The sequence below is a fragment of the Electrona antarctica genome, assembly GCF_951216825.1.
Source record: "Electrona antarctica genome assembly, chromosome: 6".
NCBI lineage: Eukaryota > Metazoa > Chordata > Actinopteri > Myctophiformes > Myctophidae > Electrona > Electrona antarctica.
The window spans coordinates 34485772-34512202 of record NC_136811.1 but is presented as its reverse complement, the minus strand read 5'-3'; the positions used below and the strand labels follow the sequence as shown (position 1 = coordinate 34512202).

The following is a 26431-nucleotide window of genomic DNA, read 5'->3' as shown; positions in this document are numbered from 1 at the left end:
CCAATTTCTCCGCCCATTCGCATCGAGTCTACCGAAGTATTAGGTAGGACCTAAGTCCCTCCCCAACCCATCCTTGTCCAATAGGCACGTTAGCAGCGAAGAAAGCTTTACCTGCATAGCAACCGTTGCTAAACTATTTGGATTGCCATTGGACAATCGCTTTTTGGGGTGGGATTTAGTGAAGGGCTAATTAAGGGACCCTAGCTAAAGTGACACAAAGCGTCAAACAAGCAGAATGAATCTCATTAATCACATTTAACCATATCATCCCTATTCTGAGCATACCGTAATAAGTGCACAATATTTTTTGTATTATTTTAGATACCTTGATAAATATTGTATCGTGGATTTGTTATCGCAAAAGTATCGTATTGTGAGGTTTTGGTATCGTTACATCCCTACTAAATATTAAAAAGAAACATTTAGACTGCACTGGAGACAAAGAGGAAAAACATCAAAGATGTACAAACTGTACAATGATGGAAACACAGAGAGACAGAGATTGTTTCATATTGTATAATCTCACTAAATTGAATGGGACACAGACAGGCATAATAATAGTACATAGAAGAGAGGTCCACACATGTCTGCCTTTCTCCCCTGACAGGAGATGTAAAGATGTTCCTCGCAGACAAGCAGCCACACAGAGAGATACAAAAAAAAGTGGAGCAGGGAGGGCGAGGCGAACAGGGCAGGCTGGCAGGAGAGGAACAGCGTCAAAAAGAGCATGAGAAATCGAGAGACAAGAGAAAAGAGAAGAGCAGACTCCCTGTAGAGAGCAAAGGCAGACAGGGGAGGTTAAATGGGCAGATGAGTCGCAGAGAAACCTCTTTCAGATGTAGAGTGGGCAGAGGAAGACTATGAGCGGAAAGGCAAAGGGGAAGATGGGGTGGGGAGGGTGGTGCAGGTGAGTCATGGGCAAATCTGCTCTCTCCCTTTTTGAAAGCTACAGTAATGATGGAGAGACTGAGAAAGGTCTGCAGGTGGTCCTAAGGAAGAGGAGTTCTGGGGAGAGTATGGCCATTTTAATTGGAGAAATAATGGCAGGTGTGTTCCCTTCAAAAGGCCAATTATTAGCTGTAAGGTGTGGAGATGTATTTTTGTTCCTTTGTTATTTTTTTGGTTTTTATTGTGTCAAACATTTAGAGCTTTGGGAAAAAGAACACTTCAGCAGAGGGCAGGGCCACTTTTACAACAATACCACCACCAACGCAGTAAAATCCTCTGTGTTAGAGAGTGTAGAGATGGACTCACATTTTTTACAGTACAATGAACCCTTGAGGATTTTATGTCTCAAAGATAACACACATTGTATAGACACTTTGTGTACTTCTGTTGTTCAATAAAAATAAGAATTTGAGTTCTCCCAAATGGCTTACCAGGACTTCTGCCATGGGACTGTACACGTGAGTTATGGCAATCAAGTATTTTGGACTTGAAAATTGAACAAAATTCTTCTTCATAATAATAATGTTGATCCAAGAGATTCACAATGTGTGTCGACTGGTGGAGACTGGTATATGCGTGTGACCGTGCTTGCATGCATGCGTATATGCGTGCGTGCATGCGTGCATGCGTGTGTAAGCATGCATGCATGCTCCATGCGCGTGCGACTGTGCGCAAAGGACAACGTGAACACTGAACAGAGAGTTAAATTAGCCGGTCTGCGAGCCTGCAGATGGATGCTATTGTCTCTGTTTGTCCCAAATGCATATTTTATAATCATGCCATGCATGGAGTATAAAACTACAAAGCAATTCGGCATTTAGCTCAGGTTGTGAGCGTATAGTGTACTGGGTTAAAAGAGCCATGCTCTAGTGAGTGTGACAGAGCGGATGTGTGACATTGAGGTTGGCTGAAAAAGGAAAAATGTTAACTGGAGTTAAAAGTCTTGATGTGAACACTTTTGTGATTTGCTGAATATGTTTATGCTAATAACAGCAATACAATTCAACAAGAAGATAATAATGATGATAATACTGGATGTAATAGAAAGCTAACAACAAAGACAATTCTTTTGTCTAATAACAGCAATACAATTCAACAAGAAGATAATAATGATGATAATACTGGATGTAATAGAAAGCTAACAACAAAGACAATTCTTTTGTCTAATAACAGCAATACAATTCAACAAGAAGATAATAATGATGATAATACTGGATGTAATAGAAAGCTAACAACAAAGACAATTCTTTTGTACATTGACCCAATTCTACCCATACAGTATTTTGCTATTTGTTCTAGATGCTGTATTTTATGAAAGAAACACTGAATTCTTGAACGCTTTGTTTTTTACTTTCTAGAAACATAAAGAGGTCATGGGACAAAAACTAATATTTACGTACAACTTTTGTATTAAGCTTAAACAGATACAGGCTTTGAGAAAACATGTTTCCATTGTGGTCCTATGTATTAATGAATCAACAGCTATACGGAATATAGACACTATATGGAATACTGTATGCATGGTATTTGAATTAGCTTTTTAAGCAGTTTATAATAACTAGTTACGAATTAGTTACAAATGTAAAACATCCCCACTGAGCAATAGCCGGCTATTAGACGTGCGTCTAAAAATGGGATAAAAAACGTCTAAAAATGAATGTTTTTTAGACGTCTATCCTTAGATTAGACATTGATTAGCGGTTGTTTAAACGTCTATATATAGACCGTCTATATATAGACGTTTAGACGTCTAATCTAAGAATAGATGTCTAAAAAACTTTCATTTTTAGATGTCTTTTATCCCATTTTTAGACGGCCTGTTAGACGAATATTAGACGTCTATTAGACCAAAAAATGCTCAGTGGGTTGTCTTACGATGAGGAATAGTTGCAACTTTAGAATATCATCCCAATAAGGTCTCATCATCATCATGGCAGCCTCGAAAACGTGGATCCGTTCTCCTCAGTCATTCATCTCTTCTCCTTCTGGACTAGCAGAGCTAACTGGACCCTCCGTCTGTGTGCCTGCTGATGACTGTGGAGTCCAAGGTGTGTGTGGAAGAGCCGGGGGCAAATACATGTATTTACTAATGCACTTTAAATAATGATTTGTTGCTCACTTCTTAAACATGTATTAATGAATGTTTAGATAGGTCTTATCGAATTGGTCAATTGTTTTTCCAATCAATAAAACTACAATAATACACTTAAAATATGCATTGATAATGTAACTTTGTGAAGTGTGAAATGAAGGAGAAATAAAGGCAAGTTCACTGTGTTGTATTACCTATTATTTCAGCAAGTTTCAAGTTTCTTTAAGTTGATTTTTGAGTGGTGCAACCACTCCCTTACAGAGCTATGTGTGTGTGTGGGTGGGTGGGTGGCTGGCTGGCTGGCTGGCTGTCTGGGTGTCTGGGTGGGTATGAGCACGAAAACAGCATGGTTGTTTGTGTAACCTAACACACACACAAACACACACGCACGTATTAACTGTATATATGATGCTTTCAGGTGTGCCAGTACAGTACAGTAGAGGGTACAGTAGAGGGACCGCCACACGGTAACTCTGTCATTTCTCTACCGTTTCGGACGTGGGGCGGCTCGCCGGAACCGGGGCCGGCACCCTGGGTGCGTTCCTGTGGGTCTGGAACCCCCCGACGGGAACCCCCACACGGAGTTGCACCACTCACTTCACATGGGTGTGATTCTTCTTTTATTTACTGAATAGAAATCAGTGGGTTCCTGGAATGTAGAAAATTAAAATAAAATAAATAAATAAATGGTATGGTATGCTTTGGAATATGGGATATAAAAACACTGGTGTGGTCATTTAAGATGTACAATAAAGCATGCATATTGTACATGCATGTCCTTTGAACAATCTGCACCTGAGGCAGATTTATCACCAACATAACCTTTACCCTTTCACGCTGTGGACATGCATGTTACCCAACTGTGAAAGTGCAAACCTCGCAACTCTCACTGTCCACACAGAAAGGACCTGGCTCAGGTCCTCTTAACATCCGTCTGCTTTGTAAGCACCTCTGAGCTCAAGCCTAGCCCTATATACTGGCTATACCGCTTCTCCATCAGCCAACACTTTCAAAAATAAATGAGCAAATATGATTGAATTAATAAGCTATGAGATTGGAGCATAGGGGCAAACACAACATGCACTGCCGCGGGGCAGTTCATTTGCATGAACCTTGAGAGTGAGTAAAAAATAACCCAGCATGTATGCTACCTCCTGCAACTAATGATTTGAACCGGCTTCCTCTGTCGTTTGGTGATATTTGCTTGGCTCATAGTGATGAGAGAACTGTTGTTTTCCCCTTTCAGTAATAACTCCATCATGTTATCAGACATCTAAATTCTTTTGCACACTTACATTTTAATGCTTTACCACATTCTGCTGCAACTCTACTGTGTTACTCCACTCTGTCTTATAGTTATCCTGAAGTGTTACCAAAACACTGGTATGGTTCTTTAAGTCTTTAAGTGCTGACTAGATTGTGGACCCTTGCAGGATGTTCGCATAGGTTTCCTATCCGTTTTTAAACTTTCAGGGTGCATGCTGTTGCATGAGGATTCAAGTAAGAGTTTATGTGTAAGAAATGAGTGAGAGAAATGTAATTGTTTCTGTACTCCTGTACAGAGAAACAATTACTCCTGTACTCCTGTACTCTGTATTCCAAAATGTTATGCTTTATTTTGGATAGGTCAGTGTAAAGAGACAGGAAACTAAGGGCAGAGACAGCAGAGAGACATGGGAGATGAGACGGGTCAGGCGAACCCCAGGCTTATTGCTTTTTTTTGTCTGTGGGGTAAATGGTTGAACCTAGCCTTACCTACCTTGCCTATAGCCCAAGGGTTCCCAAACTTTTCAGGCCGCGACGCCCCAAAATAATCCTATATGAACTGGGGAACCCCCACCCTGACAAGCAGCACTTGGAATTGTAGACAATAGACATTACATTTAGTTTCACTTGGTTCCACAGATAAAAGTCAGTGTACCTGATTATTGCACAGTAAACATATTTGCAAAGCTACAGCTATGTGCGGACATCTTTTTCCTTTACGGTCTTTGATATACTGATATATAAATATTCTTGCACCATAATGCATTCTGAACTCTAACCTGGAGTAATTCTGCATGAACAACCAGGAGATGCATTAGTCCCTCTTATACATTGGCAGGTAATGTTTTCTTGTCCATGATAAATGGTAGCATGTGTTTGGTGGCTCTGTGCTAACACAATTTTCTAGAAAAACAGTTTGTCAGCCAGAAGCCTTTTCCCCCTCATTATTTGTCACAGAGTGATTTGTTCCTGTGAGTTTGGGTTTGTCTCTGTTGATATATGAGAATTTTCTTCCAAGGTAAACACAATGTGGAAGAAAAGTAATTGGCTGCCGCTATCAGTGCTATGCTGTATAAGGTTTAAGGTTAACCAAATTGCCTGCCTGACCAACTATGACCTCTCCAATTAACACACACAACATTCACCATATTAAACATCAACATTGATTCTAGACATCCATACGGTTGTCAAACAGCCACTAATTTCCACTTATCTACCCAAACAAAGCCATTTTCCTTAGATAATACGATTTTGGCATCAAGTAAACATTATTACTACGGCATGAGATTTAGACCTTGGCGCCAGGCTACGTTTTGCCCTGGGACAGCCTGATGAATAGAAGTTGGTCTGATAAATAAATGCATATGCCTGTGTATTTAAAAGCCCTTGGATGGGATTATTAGGAGCTCACACAACGATTAAACCGAACTTAAGAAGTTGCCGTCGGGTGTTTTCTTTACCGTATTATAGAAACCATTCTATATTTGCTCATCTCTGTAGAGCCGTTCAGAGAGGCTGAGGCTGAAGAGCAAGCAGAGGTTTCGTTAAGAGTGTCTGATAAATGCCTAAATTGTAAATTGTAGGTTTCATTTATGAGGAAATCACCGGGTGGTCATGCAGCACCCAACTAAGATCACAGATCACAGACGGATTGATTCCTTTCTCCAAACACAGACGGAATTGGCTGAGTGAGGGATTGGACAGAGGGGGAGAAAGCGAGCATGGGGAATAAAAAGACCCTGAATATGTTTCACCCATTTGCGATGGCGGCCTAGTTCTTTGTGTTAATTCCTCCATGCCTTTTAACTTCTAAAGCTCCAGCATTGTGGAGCAGTAGGACAGAGTGTGATTGAGAAATTCGGGGGGTATTTTTATCCGAGCACTCACTGGCCCTGAGGGGACAGTACAGTATATGTGTTTCTTCTTCCTCCTTCTCCTTCTTCTGCTGCTTGCTTCTTTAGTGGTTTCACAATGAACTTCTGGAATTGAATTATGCCCGCGAGAGAGACTTGAGACTCTCATTGAATCCACATCACAGGGACTGCTTTCTGATTGGCACTGTGCTGATGATGTTCGGTAACACGCAGAAGGCACACCATGATGCTATTATGTTTCAGCCTTGCAAAATGGCGGGACGACATGTGTGTTTGATGTGGGTTCAAGTGACACACATGTTAAAATAATGCCTCTTTATACAGTACATTGTACATTAACTGTTTCATAGATACACTCAAAGGTTACAGAATCTAATAACAATACAGTGCTCTGCTAAGCCAACGTGTGAATTATTATTTGCAATTTTATGAACTGCATATGTGACTGATTACATTTTTAGCGAGTAGTGCTGACCTAATTGATCACGTCCCTTTTTAGCATAATTGTGCTAAACACTATAGGGAGCCGGTGGCATCTTCTCCATGCTCTAGTCTAGTCTACCACAATACTCACCCTCTCTCTCTGACCTGTCATTGAACTCCCAACATTGACTGTTCCCATGGACCTGAGGTCTTCTCTCTTGTATAGTCCCATTGACTCCAATTAGCTGTAGTGGCATTTCCCACGTCTTGTGACAGCTCGTACAGACTAGCAGACCTCTCCTTCCCTCCCCTATTGCTCGCCCTCCTTCCCTATCCCCCCGCTCCTCCTCCGCATGCCGCCCTCCTCCGTCTCTGCCTACTCTCCCCTACTCTTCTCTTGTTCTCCATCCAGTTCTTTGTCCTGGCACTCTCCCACACAGCCCAGCTGTTTGGCCCGCGGTAAATGTCGCCTCACAGCGAGGACTGCTGGGTGCCCAGCCGCCAGGCATCCAGGGCCAGACGCTGGCTTGGTTGTGTTTGCCCTTTCACTCTCAATTCACTGTGTCTTTCTACTCTCACTACCCCCCTCTGTCCCTTCCCCTGTCTCTCTCTTTCTCCCAATCTCTCTCTCTCTCTCTCTCTCTCTCTCTCTCTCTCTCTCTCTCTCTCTCTCTTCTCTACTTTGGCTGTCTCCCTCTCAGTCTTGCTATCGATCTTTCTATCCACTCTGCTTTCGATCGAATCTCTACCATGTCTCTCTCTCTCTCTACCAGTCTCTCTCACACTCTCTCTCTCTATCTTTCTCTCGCGCTTGCTCTATTCCTCCCTCATTCCCTCGTTCTGATTAGCATACGTTCTGATTGGCTGCCATTCGCTGACAGAAGCGGTGTGTGGCTTGTTGTAACACAGCTGGCTGCTCCCACAGCGTTACTGTTGGCTGTCTTCAGCTAGTTTTCCATGGCTCATCCCCCACGGGGCTGGGGCTGGGGGAGAGGAGAGTGCTGAGACAGAGCTTTTTCCCCCAGCCAACTCCACTTACACAACTTATTTCAGTTACTGTACTTTTATCCCCCTTTTCAATTCCCAAGTCCTCCTACTATGCCTTGTCTCTGGCCCTGTTGTCCCCTACTGGTTGGTCTTAGGGTGGGAGGGTGTAGGGCAGGCCACTGGTTGTGTGTTGTCCCCTACTGGTTGGTCTTAGGGTGGGAGGGTGTAGGGCAGGCCACTGGTTCTCAACCAGTGGTCCGTGGACCACTGGTTGAGAACCAGTGGCCATTGTGTGTATGTTTTGTTCACAAAAATCTATAAACATTGGATAAAGTAAAGTAAAATACATACATACATACATACATACATACATACATACATACATACATACATACATAGAATCCATGGCTTTTGGTGGACCTTATAAGGTATGCCATCTGGTGGCTAATGAACCAAACAAAATCTCAGAAGTTGAAGCAGTTTTTAAGGACCCACTTTTAGGCCAGTGCAACAGAGCATGCTTTTCCCTTTTTAAAACCTTACCCATTTTAACCAAATACATACATACATACATACATACATATTTACATACATACATACATACATACATACATACATACGTAACATGCATATTTATATATCCACTCTCACTTTCAGAGTTAAATTAACACTTAAGATTTAGTGTCCAAACCACCTTTGTTTATTATTTTATTTCTGATTAGTACACGTTTTAATTTAAACATTTATAACTCTGAGCATGTAAACAAATAACTCAAAGTTAAATGAGCACTGATTTGAATGAATGCGTAGAAGTCTTATGTGGCGTCCTTCTCCTTTGTCTCCCACAGGTGGGACATCCACCCTGCGTCTGTCCTCGGTGCGGGAGCTTCCTGGCCAGTTGCAGGAGCTGTATCAGCAGGGCTTCATCCTGGCTGCAGTTCACCCGTTCATCCATCCCTGTGGACCAGAGTCCAACAGCCCCCAGCACCAGCTCTACCGGGCCATACTGGTCCAACTCAACGACGGGTAGCTACACCTACTATACTGCATCATATCATCTGTTGCTGTTTCAATCATTTGTGTATTTTTTTGTGTACTCTACTTCAGACTGGTATGAGAATATGTGATTTCCAACAATTAAGTTACCTCCCCATTTCCAGAAAAGTACAATATGTATTTCCTTCTATCCTGTGTATCTTGTCTTTACTCATTCACATATTTACAGTTGTATTCTCTTGAATGGTTGGTCATTGATTGTATATTTTATGTCTGATCCCACTGCAACAGAAACCCCCATTTATATGTCGTTGCCTAGCAACATACCCAAAATGTGACTCAGCCCTTTGCCTTCCTGACTTCCTTGGAATCATGCCAAGCAGTCAGCACTGTGCAAAACCCCTCCTATATATAGGGGAGGCTCACAATACTTACAGCGCTACAGTAACAGAACATTTAGTTATTTCCTGCCAGGAACTTGGGAAAAAACTGCATTTGGTAATGTAGTTATTGGAGACTGCACTCAATCTAGAGGCCACGAGTCTAATACCGGCATGATCAACCCTGATCAATCTTTTTCTATCGATGTTAAGTTACTACTGTATGTGTGCAGTTTAACAAAGCTGCACAATGAGGTGTTCTGTGGTGAAGCTGCATTATGATTATTGGCAGTCTGTTTCTTTTACAGAGAATCGGTTCCTTAGAGTTGACACATGTACAGTAAATGGGTGCATGTGTTTGGTCCGACGTACTAACAGTCCGACAGGCATTAGTCTGATACCCTACCGGGTAGGGTTGGGTTGGGTTAGCTAACCTAACCCTAACCACACAGCTAGGGAAGCCACGGGTGAGTTTTAACCAGCAACGTATGTCGGGAGCCACAGGTGAGTCTTAACCGGCCACGACTGTTGCATGTCGGACTGTTAGTACGTCGGACCAACATATGCGCCCCCATGCATATACCCTTAACCCTCACCCTGGCAGTCAAATATTTGCTTTGCTTTAGTGTGAGGGCCTTACAACCTTTGGGCCTTTGTTTGAGGCAAACTGACATATGGTCAGCATCAATTTGGCTGTGAGTCAGCAACAATCAGTCCCTTATCTCCAGCCCTCTGGATGCCCCAACCACAAAGTGCTGCATGGCCCAAACTCACTGCTGCCCCTTCATCTGCCCTCCAGGCCATCGCCCAGGCCCCTCTCTCCTGGGGGCTGTGAGGGTAGTCGTCAGCTCGTATCAGGGGCAGAGAGCCATGGGGACTCACGCAAGGGTGATTGAAGGGCAGTGGAGAGTAGTAGAGCATGCATGTTGCCTGGAGCTGCCGGTCAGCTATGGCTGCTATCTGCAAAAAATGCTGTTTTATCTTCTAAAATATCATGAAAGTGCAAGTGAAATAAAATGTTTGGAAACCATCGTTAGGTGAGCTGGCAGCTGTGAGGAGACTGAAGCACCATTGACCAGATCTTTCTCAGCTCTGGCTGGGCTGTTTCCCATTTAGGCCAGTTTACAAGAGATTTGTTGACTGAGAGAGAGAGAGAGAGAGAGAGAGAGAGAGAGAGAGAGAGAGAGAGAGAGAGAGAGACAGAGAGAGAGACAGAGAGAGAGAGAGAGAGAGACAGACAGAGAAAGAGTCCTGGGGGTTGGGCAGTGAAGCCAGGCTGTAAATCCCCAGACTCCCTGGACAAGGAATTCACCTTGGATTCCTCTCAAATTAATGCCGGAATTCTGAGTTTAGACAAACAATTATGGCAAATTCTTCACTTTATTGGGGATTAGGAGAATCTCCCCTCCATTCCTGTTACTGTATGCTCCAGGTGGAGTATCAAATAGTTTGAAATTATTATTTGACTACAGGGCAGTAGTACAACCATCCAATCTCAGTCTCGTTGGATCTTTTGACTTAATGTACAGTATTTTAATTTGATGGGGAGAAGATCTGCAGATTTATTAGGAAACATAACAATGTTTTTCCATCTAATGATATTGTAAGTCTGGAATGTAAATCCCAAAATATTTAGGGTAATCTGCCTATATTACACAGTCTTGTGAAAACATCTCGTTAGACCAGTGTTGTTTTTCATTTGGACGTGACTTTGACTTTTCTTGCTGAGGATGTCACGTGCCTGATTTATACGTGGCACGCAGGTCTCACGCACCTAAAGAGCCGATCTACAAGCTCACAGTGCATTGCAGTGTAACACGTTGTGAGCTTGCAAGTTTGTCTACTGTCACAACTAAATCAAGCCTAATTACCCAGTCCCCAGTCCCAATCAACCTGTTGGTGGCGCTATAACAGGCCAATGTGAAAAGGGTGGGATATATTCCTCAGCCTAGTAAGAAAATGTGTGAAAGATTTCACGTAAATTGCATGCTGCGTTCATGATTTGAGGGTTTTGTTCAAAACGGGGCAATCTTGCAAACTGTGAAAACCAATTATAGCCAATTAGGATGGAATATGAAATATCGGACAGATCCGACTTGAACACATGACCATAGCGATATTGTGTAACGATTTGTGGAGTCGGAGTCGGCCTCCTGGTGGCGCTATAAAAGGCAGATGCGGAAAATGCAGGTCAAAGGTTTGTCCTTGGCCTCTAGGGAGTGTGCATGCAACGTTTCATGCAGATCGGTGCAGTTTTAGGTAAAAAATGTGAAAAGCTGCCTCATGGTGGTGCTATAACAGGCCGTTCTGGAAAATGCGGGGCAGAGGTTCATCGTTGGCATCCAGGGAGTGTGTGTGCAAAGTTTGGCATCGACCGGGTTAACGGTGCCGTAGATTAGCTGGTAACAGACGGACGGAAGGACGGACGGACACACGGACACACACACGGACATATACTGTAGTCTACTGATTGTGCTTGTGGTCTATCGAGGAACAGAGCAGCCGGCAGCATTTGCGAGGGTCAGATCGTTGAGATTCATTAGAAGTTGTCATTCAAGTAACAGCCTTTCCTCACTGGACATTGCACCGATTACTAATCTCCTCCTGTGCTCTTTTATAGAACACTTGAACACTCACTTTCCTCATGCATAAAAACCCATGTATGCAAACAAATGCCCTTAGCTTCAGCCTATATACACACCAAACCGGACAACAGAAATATTGATTTTAGGTCCTCAATGGAAACAAGTCTACAGCACTTTTTTTGTGTTATCCTTTTAGAAGTGTTTGCATGCATTTCTGATAAAATATTCAATCAATCAATTCTGTATGAAAAGGTTACACGGATGAACGGGTACTGGATCTTTCTGTGAATGTGCTAGCCTCACCCTAGAGAAAAAGACAGCCTGTGGGTGATAGAAGGTTGAGAGAGGGGAATGGGAGATCACAGCTGGGGGTGTAAGGAGATGGAGAGTGAGAAACAGAGAGAGAGAGAGAGAGAGAGAGAGAGAGAGAGAGAGAGAGAGAGAGAATGAAAGGGGGCAGAGGAGCCTGCCATTCTTGAATGGCCCTGACCAAAGCTGTCGCCAGATTTCTATCCCGTGTCTGTCACCTTGGAGACAGCTGCTAACATCAGCACCAGCCTTGGGGATTCCAAATCTCCACCGGGAGGGAAAGAGAAATCAAGCAGACAGGGGAAATCAAGCAGACAGGGGAGCGTCTGCCCCTCCTGCTCCCCCCCCTCCTGCTCCCCTGTCAGTCCCACTCCCAGGAAGCAAAAGGGGAGGGAAAGTGCAGGAATCAAACGCAGAAGAGATGGAGAAGCAGGAGAAATGGCTGGGATAAAATCACAACAGCATGCACTTATTCATTGCTCGCTTCCCCTAACCACACACACCCAAAGCATCCTGTTCAACCTGTTTTTGTGTTTGTTTGTTTTTACATTTTTTGGCAGTAGACAACCAGAAAAAGAAAGAGACATGAGAAGAGAGGGAAAGGGAGAGCGGGGGAGAGGAGGAGAAATGTGCTAAGCGCTGCCTAGCAGCTGGATAGGCATCTGTGTTTAGTATGCACACAATGTCTCTGGACTGAGTCCCAGTCAACTCTCTACAGGCTACACAGCATTAGACTCAGCCCTGAAAAGGCTCAATGAACAGGGTGCTCGACTACAGCAGGGTGACATGGCACATGATGGCAGGAGCTATACACGGTACCTGCTGGGACTACACGGGAGTCCGTGTGCATGCCATTTGTGGCACACTGTGCCATTTGTAAACGTTAAGACCCTGACACCTGCCCAACGTATGTGGTTAAGTGAGCCTATAAGTTCAGATACCCCAACCACAATTAGTCACCCACCCCCCTGTAACTTCCCAGAGGTATTGTAGAGGGGAAAATGCAGGCAGAATGGATTGGACCATTTGAAATTTTGAAATGTCAACTGTCAGATTTTGCAATGTTCAATTTAGTTGCGCCGGAATAGGGTTGCAGTTCAGCAGGCAATGTCTGATGGGATATATTCATCATTATCGGGTAATTGTGTGGCGCTCGCATGTTCTCCGGCTGAGAGAGACGGAGCGAGAAAGCAATGGGGTGGAGAGAGACGGTGACGGAGAGAAGTAGAAAGAGTCAAAGTGAGAGAGAGGTAAGAGGAAGAGAAGGGCAAAAAGAATGGTGTGAAGAGTGGAAGAGAGAAATAATAGAGGAAGATAAACAGACAGAGAGGAGGCGTAAGAGAAAAAGAAGAGAGGAAGGTGCAGACAGAGAGAGATAGAGAGGGGGGGGGGGGGGGGGGGGGTGCATGGGAGAGGAGACCGGAAACCATTAGAGAAGTGATTTGCTCTGGTGAAATTATTCATGACCACGTGAACATCTGCCATTAGGAGGGATGTGCTATATTATTAAAGCCTCACAGTGAGAGATTGCTAACTGTGGGTTCAGGTGCTCCCTGACTGAGTGGTCGTCATAGCAATAGATGAGTCATTGGTGGCTGAGGTGTCTAACAGGAAGGAACTCAGTTGTACAATCATGACACTGAATAAAAAAGAGATAACTTGTGCAGTTTGGCTCATTTGACAAAGGTGTTGCCATATTGATATTACAAGAAAATGTTATAACTAATTTAAAACACATGAAAGTATCTCAGGCCCTAAACGTGCATGTATTTTTTATTTTCTTGTTTAAAGGCAAAGAGGATGTTTTTTTTCTTTAGGGCTGAGTGATTTGTTGACATGGACTTCTCTTGTTTAATTCTTTTTTTGCTGTGTAATATCCGCCAAGGAAGAGCGATAATACGCCAATGCGGTGCTTTGACACGCTTCAGTGAACACGGCATAATTGCAAGCCAGCCGTTTACAAATGACGTAGCAGCTGCAACACATACAGATCCCAAAGAAAGCCATTAACAGGTAATATGCAATTAGTTACCGTCTGAACTGTCAGCTGCAGCGGGAATAATTAGTCCAAAACAAGGTGTTCAAGGCTGAAACCATGGCAGAGCTGTGTGACTTGGCTGTGGGCAGCCCGTGGGTGGTCTGACAGGTGTGGATACCCAGGGGGACGCTGCAGGAAGGCATGCAGGTGTTTGACACTCAGTCTAACCGCATGAGGCCCCGGAGGCTGACAGCCTGAGGCACCGTGGGCTGCATGAAGAGGCACTGTTTCACACAGTGAAGACGGACTGTGGTGGTATCTCTGAAAATAAGACCCAGGCCTTCAGAGCAGAGTGCAGTCTCTCTATCTCTCTCTCTCTCTCGCTCTCTCTCTCTCTCTCTCTCTCACTCTCATTCTCAATATGTGTCGCTCACTCACTCACTCACTCACTCACTCACTCACTCACTCACTCACTCACTCACTCACTCACTCACTCACTCACTCACTCACTCACTCACTCACTCTCTCTCTCACTGTTACATTAACACTTTGGGTAATACTATCTTGTGAAACTATAAAAAGAATATACATCCATATAGGAGACGTTAGCTTTATACTTTTACTTTAAACTGTATTCCTTAAGGTGCTTGTATAAGTATTCCATTTGACATCCTTCTCCTGTCACAGCAGCTCACATGAGCAGTTTGCACATTGTTGTACTTCACCCAACAGATATGGGAGTTTTTTGTCATTAGTCATGTTTTCAAACTGTCATTGGGTGATTGTAATCTGTGGAAAGTATATGTCTCTGATGTCCTGGTACAGTGGGCAGACGGTTAGGAAGTGTAGCTCAGTCTCTACCTCGTTTTGTGTGCAGTATGGGTGCACAGTCTGTCTTCTCTTGGGAGCCAGGTCTGCCTATGGCGGCCTTTCTCAATCGCAAGACTGTGTTCACTGAGTCTATATCGAGTTAATGTTTTCCTTAGTTTTGGGTCAGTTACTGTGCTCAAGTATTCTGCTACTCTGTTTAGAGCTAAATAGCATTCCATTTCGCTCTGGTTTTGAGTAGATCTTTTCCAGTGTGTGAGATACTGTAGCTTTCTTTTTGTTTTCTTATGATTTGGTGTAGTCCCGTTTGTTTTCTGTCTGGTGGTTGTGCTTGTGTTAGTCCCAGAACTAGCTGGCTGAGGGGACATCTTTCCAGGGATTCACTGTGTGTGAGGGGCTGAGGGCCTTTTTGTGGAGCGTGTCCGGTTCACTTTCCTTTAGGTGTTTATAGAATTTCAATGCTCTCTTTTGGGTTTTGATAATTAGTGCGTATCGTCCTAATTCTGCTCTGCATGTGTTATTTGGTGTTGGATTTGCAGAATTCTGCATGCAGAGTTTCAATTTGGTGTTTATTCCATTTTTCCGGTTCTTGATTGGCAAGCGGGCCCCAGACTTCGCAACCATAGAGGGAAATGGGTTCTATAACAGAATCTAGTATCTTTAGCCAGATTTGTATTGGGATGTTTAACTTAATGTTTCTTTTGATGGCATAGAAAGCTCTTCTTGCCTTGTCCCTCAGGTCAGTCAGTCAGTCAGTCAGTCAGTCAGTCAGTCAGTCAGTCAGTCAGTCAGTCAGTCAGTCAGTCAGTCAGTCAGTCAGTCAGTCACTCACTCACTCACTCACTCACTCACTCACTCACTCACTCACTCACTCACAGTCACTACTACTCCTCTACCTCTGATGTTCTCTGAATCATCTCGCCTAGTGGAATAACTACTGTATGGGGTTATCGCTCTCTCTCTGTATCCCTCTCTCTCACGGTTTCTTCTCCGGGAGAGAGAGTCTAGCAGCCTATCTGGTTCGTTGTGATTTATGTCACAGTCAATAGGGGAAAACACACATTTTGTGACAGTGCCTCCAGGGTTCCACTGCTGTGCCTTTGAATCTTACGACGGCGTAAAAAAATGGAATAAAAAAGCAGAGCAACTTCTCAGTGGGCTGTCATAAACGTGTCTGAGCTGCATGTTTTATTACACCCGGCCCAGTTTGAGAGCTGTCTGCTGTGACAGCGATACCGCGGTGGGCAGCGGGTGTCAGAGACCGTTGCATAGCGACTGTTGATGATGGTGTGTTCTTTGGGCAGCAAGGGTGACTCCCGCAGCTGTCCCACAGCTGTGCTGTGAAGTCCCACAGAGACAGCCATGCCCGCACTTAATGTGATAATGCTGAATGTCAAGCAAAAAGCGGTACCGGCGTATGCATATGCACATATGCATGGGCCACACACGGGGATGCGCTTGTGCCCTGGTAGAGATCCTTATGGCATGAGATCAGAAGCAAGAATAGCACTTTTATTCACAGGGCCTACACATACATGCACGGACGCACGTGTACTCAGCCACTCACACACACACACGTGCGCGCGCGCAGCAAGAGTCCATGTAATCCTGAGCTCACGCTGGTCATCATACATATAACCTTTGTGTTCACAAATAAACACATGCGCATGCAGTGCACGCACGTATACCAACACAGGCACTGTAGCACAGTGAGGAAGGGAGTGTGGATCTCGTCTGCGTTGTCAACAGGATGAGAAGGCGGGAGATGGAAGCTGAAGCATTAGTCTCCTCAGGGCTAGCTTAGGGATTTCCTCCAGAGGACAAAATAGAAAAATACAGCACCATAAAAATAGATTCTCCCCGCTCAAAATACTGATATGGCCTCAGAGGGAGAGGTGGGGTGGGACAAGATGAGATTTGCATTGAATTTCTCGCCATGCTCTGTTCCCCATATGCCTCTCTCCATGCTTATCTTTGTCTCTCTTGAGTGTTGTGTTGTGTTGCACACAGGCCAACAGTGACATTAACAATGCTACTGGATACAAAGTAATACGATTATGTTCAGCCGAGTTTACCGTTGTGAGATGTATTTGTATTGTCTGCGAAATGGTGGTCTCCATTTCAGGTTGGTTTCTTGTCATATTTTTAGATGACAGATCGTGTGCATGCGAGTGGCACGTGTAGTTGTGTACCCTCCTTGCATGTGCTGTGTGTGCTGTGTGTGTGTGCTGTGTGTGTGTGTGTGTGTGTGTGTGTGTGTGTGTGTGTGTGTGCGTGTGTGCATGTGTGCGTGTGTGCGTGTGTGCGTGCGTGCGTGTGCGCGTGTGCGTGAGTGCTAGGGGTGGGACGATCCCAGTTTGATACGCTATCAATACCTAGGGTGCCGATTCGATTTATATTGAGATTCTTAAATATATTGCGATTCGATCCGATATTGCAATTTATTGCAATTTTTTCCCAAGTTACTTCATTGGCTTTCATTATATTAGAACATTTTAAAACAATTCTAAACAATATAGACCATGACAAGTTCAATCATACACTTCAATGCAGCCAGTTAACGTCAGTCAGTCTTTCTGACATGAAATAATAAATACAAACAAATAAATACATAAATAAATAGAAGAAAATCGATTCTGAACTTTGCGATTAGATTTTAATATTGTGGCATTAAAAATGGCGATATATCCATGAACCTTTGCCCAGCGCCTAGTGCATGTGTTGCTGGCATGTGGGCTGGCCTGACACTCACTGTGATGCCTACAGGGTGGAGAGGAGCGGGAGCCAGCCTGTCAGTGCTCCCTACCGGCTGCAGCTTGAAGAATGTCTGTCTGCTGACCAGGTGCCCACGCCAGAGCACATCCAGGGCTACGTCAAGAAGGTAGGCTTGCAAATAATTGTGATTAATGATTTAACCACTTAAAGGAGTAGTTCACCCAAAAGTGACTTATTTTCAATTTGGAGATTTATTTTTCTTTTGAAAGTTATAGCCTGCAACTAATTAAACGTACCACACTGTAAAATCCTGAGTGTTAATATTTAGAGTAGTTCTACTGTAGAATGAACAGTAGGCTAAAACAGAACGGGTGAATGTACACAGGCAGAGGTCAATAATTTCAGTTAAAGGGGCATTCCACTCATTTTCAACATTTTACTATGTCATTAATATACCTTAGAGCTGTTGTGTGGAAATAATAAAAAGTCCCCCCGATTCTGTGTTTCCTAGAACTAGAGATCTGAAAAAAATCATTAACATGGTGAAACACATCTTGATGATGTCATCAAGATGCGTTTCACCATGTTAATGATTTTTTTCATACTTACAGTTCTAGGAAACACAGAATCGGGGGGACTTTTTTATTATTTCCACACAACAGCTCTAAGGTATATTAATGACATAGTAAAATGTTGAAAATGGGTGGTTTTCCCCTTTAACTCCTAGATCAGACCCACTGGCAGAATAAATGAAGCAGGCAACGGAGAAGAGACAAAGAATGCTGGAGAAATGGCACAAACTCTACTCAGAAGCAGGGCAGTGAAGGCCGATTCACGCTGTCGCATGACAGCATCGCAGGGCCGAAAATAGCCGACCTACAAGCTCACGACGCGTTGCATCCGCGACGCGTCGTGAGCTTGTAGGTCGGCTATTTTCGCTTTCCGACACCGTCGTGCGACGGAGCATATATTGAGGTTAATCAGCAGATGAGACACAGGTGTGTCTGTTCTGACTGGTTGAATGGAATGACATTTATATATTTATATATAAATGGTGCATTTATATAGCACCTTTATCCAAGGCACTTTACATAGAGTGTTTACATTCACCCTTTCACACACACATTCATACGGAGGGATGGCAGAGGAAACCATGCAAGTCACCAACCTGCTCATCGGAAGCAATTAGGGGTTCAGTGTCTTGCTCAAGGACACTGGATTGAACTGGGAACCTTCCAAGCTCTACCTACTGAGCCACTGCCGCCACAAAAACTAAAACAGAACGCTTTGAAATGATTAACTATGCTGCCTTACAAGTGGTAAAACTGGGTTCAAAGAGACAACTCCCTACTGTAGAAACAAAAACAACCCTTCCAAATACATTTGAAATATGAATTAAACAATGGTATTACGGTATAGTGTGTCCCCCTCACTTTCTGAAATGTGGAGCAACACTGGGTCTTTTTTCATTTTTTACATTTTTTCCCTGAGAGGTTTCTTGCCCTCTAAAAAGGGCTTACACGGTTTTGCATAATTGCCTACAGTGTCTTTCAGTGAACACTGGCAGCGGCCTGAAGTTTTCACTCTCTGTGGCAATCACAATTTCAGCAATGATAGCAGTCGACGTGATGGTGTTTTTGTTCACGTGCAGTGTTGCACAGCTGAGGCTTACTCTCCTGATGCCTTAAACTATTTAAGGACAGCTCAGTGCATATAATGTCCTCTAAAATATAAAAATCACACCCGTGTGAACTGAGTGGTGCAACTCCCCCCCTCCTCTCTCTCTCTCTCTCTCTCTCTCTCTCTCTCTCTCTCATAGGCCTATCTCACAGCCCGTTTTTCACGCCCACTTCCGGTAAATAGTGGTGACTTTAACATGAGCATTTACACGTTTTTTTCTCTGGAGAATCTAAGTACATTTTCTAATGTAAAAATGTGACAGACCAATATTATTATGAAGCAAACAATATGGTAAATCAGCTCGAACAGATAGAACAAACCTTACCTTGAGAAAACAAAAGTTGTAGACTTCTTAAATTACCTCTGTTAACATGAAGCGTCTATGGAGTGACGTCACGCTATCACCACTAACCCCGAAAGGGGGCGTATTAAGGGGGGCGGGGAAATTCTGTGAGATAGGCTTATTAGCAGGCAACAGTGCAGCACTATCTCTCTATCTGTTTCTGGCAGCGCCACTTTTGCCCCTACTGGTACTCATGGTCACACACATAGGTTAACACGGACATTGCTGTTCCTTGGAGTGGTTGCACCACTCAAAAATCACATCCGTGTGAACCCCTGTGAAGTGAGGGGCGCTCTTATCATCATACATCATCATGACGTAAAATAGACACTATGCCTATTTGCTCAGACACTGACGTAAAATTCTCCATTCATTATCAATGGGAATTTAATGTTTGTGTAGGACAAAGTTTGTGAACATACACTAAAAGCTGGATATTGCGCCCCTCAAAACATATAGGTTAGCATTATATTAAAATCACACAAATATATTGATATTGATAATGCTGATTATGCAAATAGAAGGACATTCTGGAGTTAGGTTAATAAGCAGAAGCAATCTAGTCTCTGCACTACTCTCTTTCACTCTAGTATTACCATCAACAAAACAGTGATTAAAATGCATAACTGATTCATAATATGCCCAGCCTCAAAAATGATAAATGGAGGACTGGGTTTGTATTGGATTTGGCAATCCTAATCAAATCAGTCAATTATGAGGGTGCTGCATTGAAACTAGAGTGGCAAAAGATTATTATTACACAAAGATGAAACTAACAGCCAAACAGTATAGTACTCCTACAGGCTGTAGAGCTTGTAAGCAGAGATGACAGTGTATAAGGCAAAACGTAAAAAACAGGTTAATTTCCCTACACTGCAAAAAGTGTTCATTTAAGTTAAATGAACTCAAGATTTTACAGTGCAGCAAGCTTCCAGTGCTGCTCCGCTTCCACTTGTCAAAAACACAAACTGCCATAGTATTCTAATTTGCTTGCTGAAAAGATTATTAACTTGAATGTGAAACATCTGTTATCTGAGCAACTAATAAATCCCCTCTTTTACACTCACAGGGAAATACCCTCTTTTCTTTCTTTCTTTTCTCCCAAAATGTCAATGGCTTTTCTTTTTAAGAACACATGCTTTGTGGGTGGTGATTATGCCGCATCATCACGATCCAGCTGACCCTGTTTTTTGTAGATACCATCAACATCTTGAGGCGACCTTTGAAGTCTTGCTCCAAAACATTCGGCCCTTTCTATTAGTCATGCGGCTTTAGTCCTACAGGACCTCATTACTGTTGGTCATCATTTGAATCTGCTGCAGCGCAACAGCAGAGCCGCTTGGAGGAAGAGGACATGAAAGAATCTATTAAAACAAAAAGATGACATAGATGAGGAGGAGAGAAGTCTTCTCCCTCAGGGACGGACGCATGCTCGCTTGATCGCTCACTCGCTCTCTGAGGCCCTGTACACACACATCAGACGAACAACTCTGTGCCGTCCGTGTTTCATGCTTTTCCAATGGAAGTCACGTGGTTTGACCAAATGCCCCCCTCCCCCCATCAAACACAAGTGTTTGGTCAAACCACGTGACTTCCATTGGAAAAGCATTGAGATGAAACACAGATGGCACAGAGCATGTTCGTCTGATATGCGTGTATAGGGCCTCTGTCTGTCTGTCTGTCCGTCCGTCCGTCCGTCCGTCCGTCCGTCCGTCTGTCACCATCTCAATTCAATTAATTGGGGCTTCATTGGTTAACATACAATGTTTACATTGCCAAAGGAAAACAGATACAATATACAGATACAAACCTACTACCGGTAAAATAAACAAATGTGTCAACAGAGCTGTGTAACATTGAAACAATATTGCAGTCATTTCTGCTGGCAATGCAGACATGCCATTATATGGACTGGACATTAACAATATCCACTGGAAATTCACAATGCTTTGTCAACAGCATCACCCCGGCAGCCAACGGCACATGGCTGTTAATATTGTGGGCCCTACTTCAGCGCAAATTAGCATGATGCATGCTAGTGTACAGTATGGAGATTACGATCCCATAGATCTGTCACAAATCGTTGTGTATACATTATCAATTTATCATACAGGCTAGGGTGTATTTAACCGTTAACTGTTACAGGTGCACAGATAAAGTATGACCATATATGGAGGGGGGGCGGATAACCTAGCCAATGCTAGGTATCGAAACCTCAACATATATACCGATACTGTCCGCACAATAACCGCCAATGCCGGGAAAGATGATAAGTGAAAAGATAAGTTAAAATAAAAATAGCACATGCTCTGTTTGTACAGTGTAGATCCGCAGAGTGAAGATATAGTGCAGGTATACACAGATGATTGACAGTCTCTATGGTGGTTGCATTCCTTTGGACATCCTTCTCCTGCCTCACTGCTTCTGTCTTTCTGTCCTTCCTGCTCTCTCTCTCTCTCTCTCTCTCTCTCTCTCTCTCTCTCTCTGTCTCCCTCTCTGTCTCTCTCTCTCTCTCTCTCTCTCTCTCTCTCTCTGTCTCTCTCTCTCTCTCTCTCTCTCTCTCTCTCTCTCTCTGTGTGTCTCTCTCTCTCTCTCTCTCTCTCTCTCTCTCTCTCTCTCTGTCTATCTCTCTCTCTCTCTCTCTCTCTCTCTCTCTCTCTCTCTCTCTCTCTCTCTCTCTCTCTCTCTCTCTCTCTCTCTCTCTCTCTCTCTCTCTCTCTCTCTCTCTCTGTCTATCTCTATCTCTTGACCTTCACACTCTCTCCTTCTCTTGGTGCCACTTTAATAACTAGCAGAGAAATAGGAAATGTGCTCTCAAGTTGAAATTGAAATGGTTTTTCCCCCCTGCAGGCTGCTGATATTATGTTGTCTGGGGAAAGCAGGTCCCATGTTTTTTTCTTTTCAGCCATCATTTTTTATTAATGAAGACAAATATGAATAGAAACAAAAAAAGACGGAGACAGAAACAACAATTGTTTTTTTTTAAATCACCCATATATTGGACATATTATACGGGAAATGTAGGCGAAAGAGAGCGACAGGCACCACTGTACTTCATAATTTTAGAATCACAATCGTGAATTGAAATGGTTTTTTAAAGCATTTAAACAAGAACATAATATGTTGTTATAGTTGCCAGACAATCAGAGATCTCCACCTACAGTACCAATATGTCAGGAGACTAAATGCAAGTCAGATGCTAGAACAGCGGTTAGAATGGTCTCTTATATGCCCTTTGGAAACCAATCATGTCACCATCTGGTGACATGATTCTGCAATGCAGTTTAAAAAAATCAAGTAGATTGGATTTATTTTTTATTTATTTGTATTTGTTTGCGTAAAAAAGACAATCCAGTACAATCTGTCAGCAAACCTTTGTTCCAGTTTAATTGATTTAGCATTTTTTCTTGTGTACAAAGAGTCCTTTTGCACACCTACTGAAATGGACAGGTGCATCAGAGTAATTAACTTGTGAAGAGCAAAAAATGGGAGTCCCGCACATTGTCTTCACTTACAACAAAAATAGAATAATGCAGATACGTTTCGGTAGCTCGGTCCGAGCGTCCATAACGTTTTATCTGCATTAAACTATTTTGTTGTAAGTGAAGACTGGGACTCCCATTCTTTGCGTATATGTACTTTGTCATAAAGTTTGTTTTTCCCCTACTTATTCAAAGCTGTTTGTGATCGAGGTTGTTTTGAGTCTTGAAAAAAATATATCCTTAATCGTAATGTGACTACTATCTGATCAAATAACAGATGAATACAAATAAAAGACAAAGGAAATATCAAGGCCCCTATCAGAGTCCAGCCACAGTGCCACAGTACACTATCATCATGCACCAGCATTACACTTTAAATCATAAATCTCACTGACTGCAGGCATTGCCATTAAATGTGATGCAGCATTTGCTTTATCTCAACAATTCCATTTCACTATATCGGTCGGGGGAATATGATGTGGAAGAACCGAGCAGGCATTCATGGATATTAAACAATACAGCTGGAAACAATGTGACTGTTTTCCAATTTAATTTCATACTGAATAACCTGCGATTTGATTTGATTTCTATCCACCCCACCCCCTGTTCCCCCCATGCTGCCACGCAAGATGGAGACACTGTCTCCGGCTGGGCTCTATAGTGAGAGGGTAGTTGGAACGGCTGGTGGGGATGGGAAATGGCATCATTAACATTCTGTGACAGTTAACATTTCAATCTTACTCTGTGGCAAAGTCCCAATATTGACATGAAATGCCAGATGACAATAAAATGGAGAAAAGAGGGAGCACTTGATTTGGAATGCCATCTGAGGTTGTGGCTCGTCCAATCTAATCAACTGCTGTATGATTGGAGTGGTAAAGTAGGATGTGAGACAGACAGAGCAAAATGATCTCCAACACAGAGAGGTTTTTGTCGAGAAAGATAAACACCACAATAGATGCTAAAGTTTGGTTTGTTTTTGTTATTGTCTCTTTTCCATTTTAGCCTTTATGCCAACTCTGATACAGGGGAGACGGGTTAGGGTCAGACGCCCAGAGTTGTGGGCAGTGTGGGCCTGTAGATCTGCTATTGGAAGCAGGTGTGGATGATCAGGGGTGTGGCACGTAGACACACAAGGGCAAGAACTGAAAAGAGAAGACAAGTGAACTCTAAACTAAAAACTAAAAAATGAATCATGAAGAACAGTAAAGCATAACAAGCAATTACAAACTAAAGTAGCAAACACAACAGCCAAGGATTAATGGGATGCAGTTGCAATTAACTCCGGTGTTGAGTTTAATTATCACTCAGGATTTTGCTGTGTAACAGTAGCAGTAGTAGCAGTGATACTGTGTGTACTGTGTAGAATGTTTGCAATTTTTCCATACAGAAGCTAATTGTGTTACTTTGTTCCCACTTCCAACAGCAGATCCAAGATGCTGCCGATCAGGGTGTGATGTTTGTGGGCTTTGTTCAGGAGCCCTATGGGGCGCCGTGCACACGGATCAGAGAACCAGAAACCCCCTCCCTCTCACTCCACTCCAGCCCCAGCTCTGTGCTTGGATCCCTGGACAGCTGTAGCCCCTCCAACCCCTCAAGTCCCAGGAACAAAGCAGAACCGTTGGTCCAGAGAGAGGCAGTAGATGCAGAGTCACCATGTGAAGCCGGGGAGGGAGCCCAGAATGAGAGCAAACATACCAGTGGAAACACTGGGGACAGTGCGGGGATTGGGGTGGGGGACACCCACACTGGGGCTTCACCTCCTGGGTCTCCGTCTTCAGCAGAGGATCCGGGCATCAATCAAGAACTGGTAGAGGATGACTCCATGACTCACAATAATAACAGAGCCAACGCCACAGGAAGGAAGGAGAGGTCCAGATACCGCACACGGAGAGGTGATGGTGAGTGGGAAAATCATTGTCTTTCAAATGTATTATTTGACCTCTTTTTCTCAATGTTTACCTGACCAGGGAAGATTTGTGGAGAAATGTGTGAACTGTGCCTTCATATTCACACAGGTACTCTCACTGAGCCTCTGTTGGATGGTGTTCTTATAGGTTGTGAGTGACTGAATGACTTGTTTACTTTCTGATATTCTCAGCTGTATCAAACAGTCTACCTTTTGATCACGAGCTCACTTTATTTTCAACCGACCACCGAATTGCTTTTGTTGTCTGCTTAGCTTTCTATTTGTGTCTTATGTTGTGTAAAGCTGTACTTTAAGGCAAACAATGGTACTGAAAGCCATACTAGATTACACTTGAAATGTGTGAAATGGCAGCTGTGAAAGAGACAAGTGTCATTTTTAAGTACAAGCTTTGCGTATAATCCTCTATCCTTTACGCAAACAAAATCTTCTTATAGAATTGACAGTCGTTGAGGCAGAGAGTCGATATAATTCACAATAGCAGTTTGTTTGGATGTTTTAGTAGACCACACATTTCATAGCTGAATTTCTCGCTATGCAGCGGTCTCAGGGCAGTGCTAGTGTGCGAATGTAGCAAACAGTACCATAGACATTTACAGTTTGCGCTTCATTTCAGATTAACAGATGGAGACTCTCACACTCTGTCCACTCCACATTTGAAATAGCCTGTTTGTGAAATGTGTTTTTAGAACTGTGAACTGTGCATTGGTGACACCTGCCTGCCAATGTCTGTGTGTGTTCTATGATGCGTTCATGTCTCTATGCATGTATGTGCACGTGTGTACTTGTAGGTTTGTGCGTGTATATTTGAGTGCATAAGTGTCTTCAGCCAAATGTACACTTGCTTGTGTGCGCATATTATACATACATAAAATAAGTAACACACTTGGCTCCATGGCAGACCCCATGCAGTCCAATGTTCCATCTGGGCTTGCTCACACAGTGCATTTTGCAGTGAGATAATTCCTTATTGCTACAATCTCTACCTCCCATAGACTCACAGCCCACCCACCACCAACCAGAAAAACCTTCATCCCCCCAAATCACTACCACCAACACCACTAGCATAGCAGCCAGCATGGAGCAGTGTACCAGCGTGTGCCAGGCCCCTGTGTCCCTCTCAGTTAATACCCCGTCTGCTGTGAAGGTCCCCCAGAGCCTCAGCTACGGCTCGCCTTGTCCGCCATAATCCTGGCAGCTCGAGGTGTGTAGAATGCAGTGGAGCAACGGAAGCCCACCCCGAGTCTGTGGCTTATGCTCCAGAGTGAAACGGAATCGGGAGATTGAAGCTGTGGGTAGAAACTGTGACCAAATAAGATGGAGGAATCAGATCATTGGAGGGTTGAAAGCACATAGAATCCTGCTGGGAAAACAGATGCCGGGGTGGTGAGAAGCACCAGGGCAGTGATCACATTACTGTACATTATGTGACCACATCATCCTCTTCTACTCTCATATCTTGACATGTGCAATCATCATTTTAAAAGAAAATGAAGCCAATGCGCAGTAGATGGCCATGTAGGATGGCCTACAAAAGGCATCAATAATATAAATAAATAAACAAGCAAACAAACAAGCAAACAAATATAAGATGTCAGGATGGTGCTTAAAATCCATG

General features: G+C 43.4%; 1 protein-coding gene across 1 annotated transcript in view; it reads left to right on the top strand.

The window, feature by feature from the left end:
- rftn1b (raftlin, lipid raft linker 1b) overlaps window positions 1–26431 on the top strand; it is a gene marked incomplete at its 3' end in the record, with an annotated part of 282384 nt that overhangs the window by 212147 nt on the left and 43806 nt on the right. The window contains exons 7-9 of the mRNA XM_079503732.1: window positions 8439–8616; window positions 17433–17547; window positions 24313–24787. Of these exons, the coding sequence (XP_079359858.1) occupies window positions 8439–8616; window positions 17433–17547; window positions 24313–24787 (768 nt within the window). The remainder of the gene's footprint in view (window positions 1–8438; window positions 8617–17432; window positions 17548–24312; window positions 24788–26431) is intronic.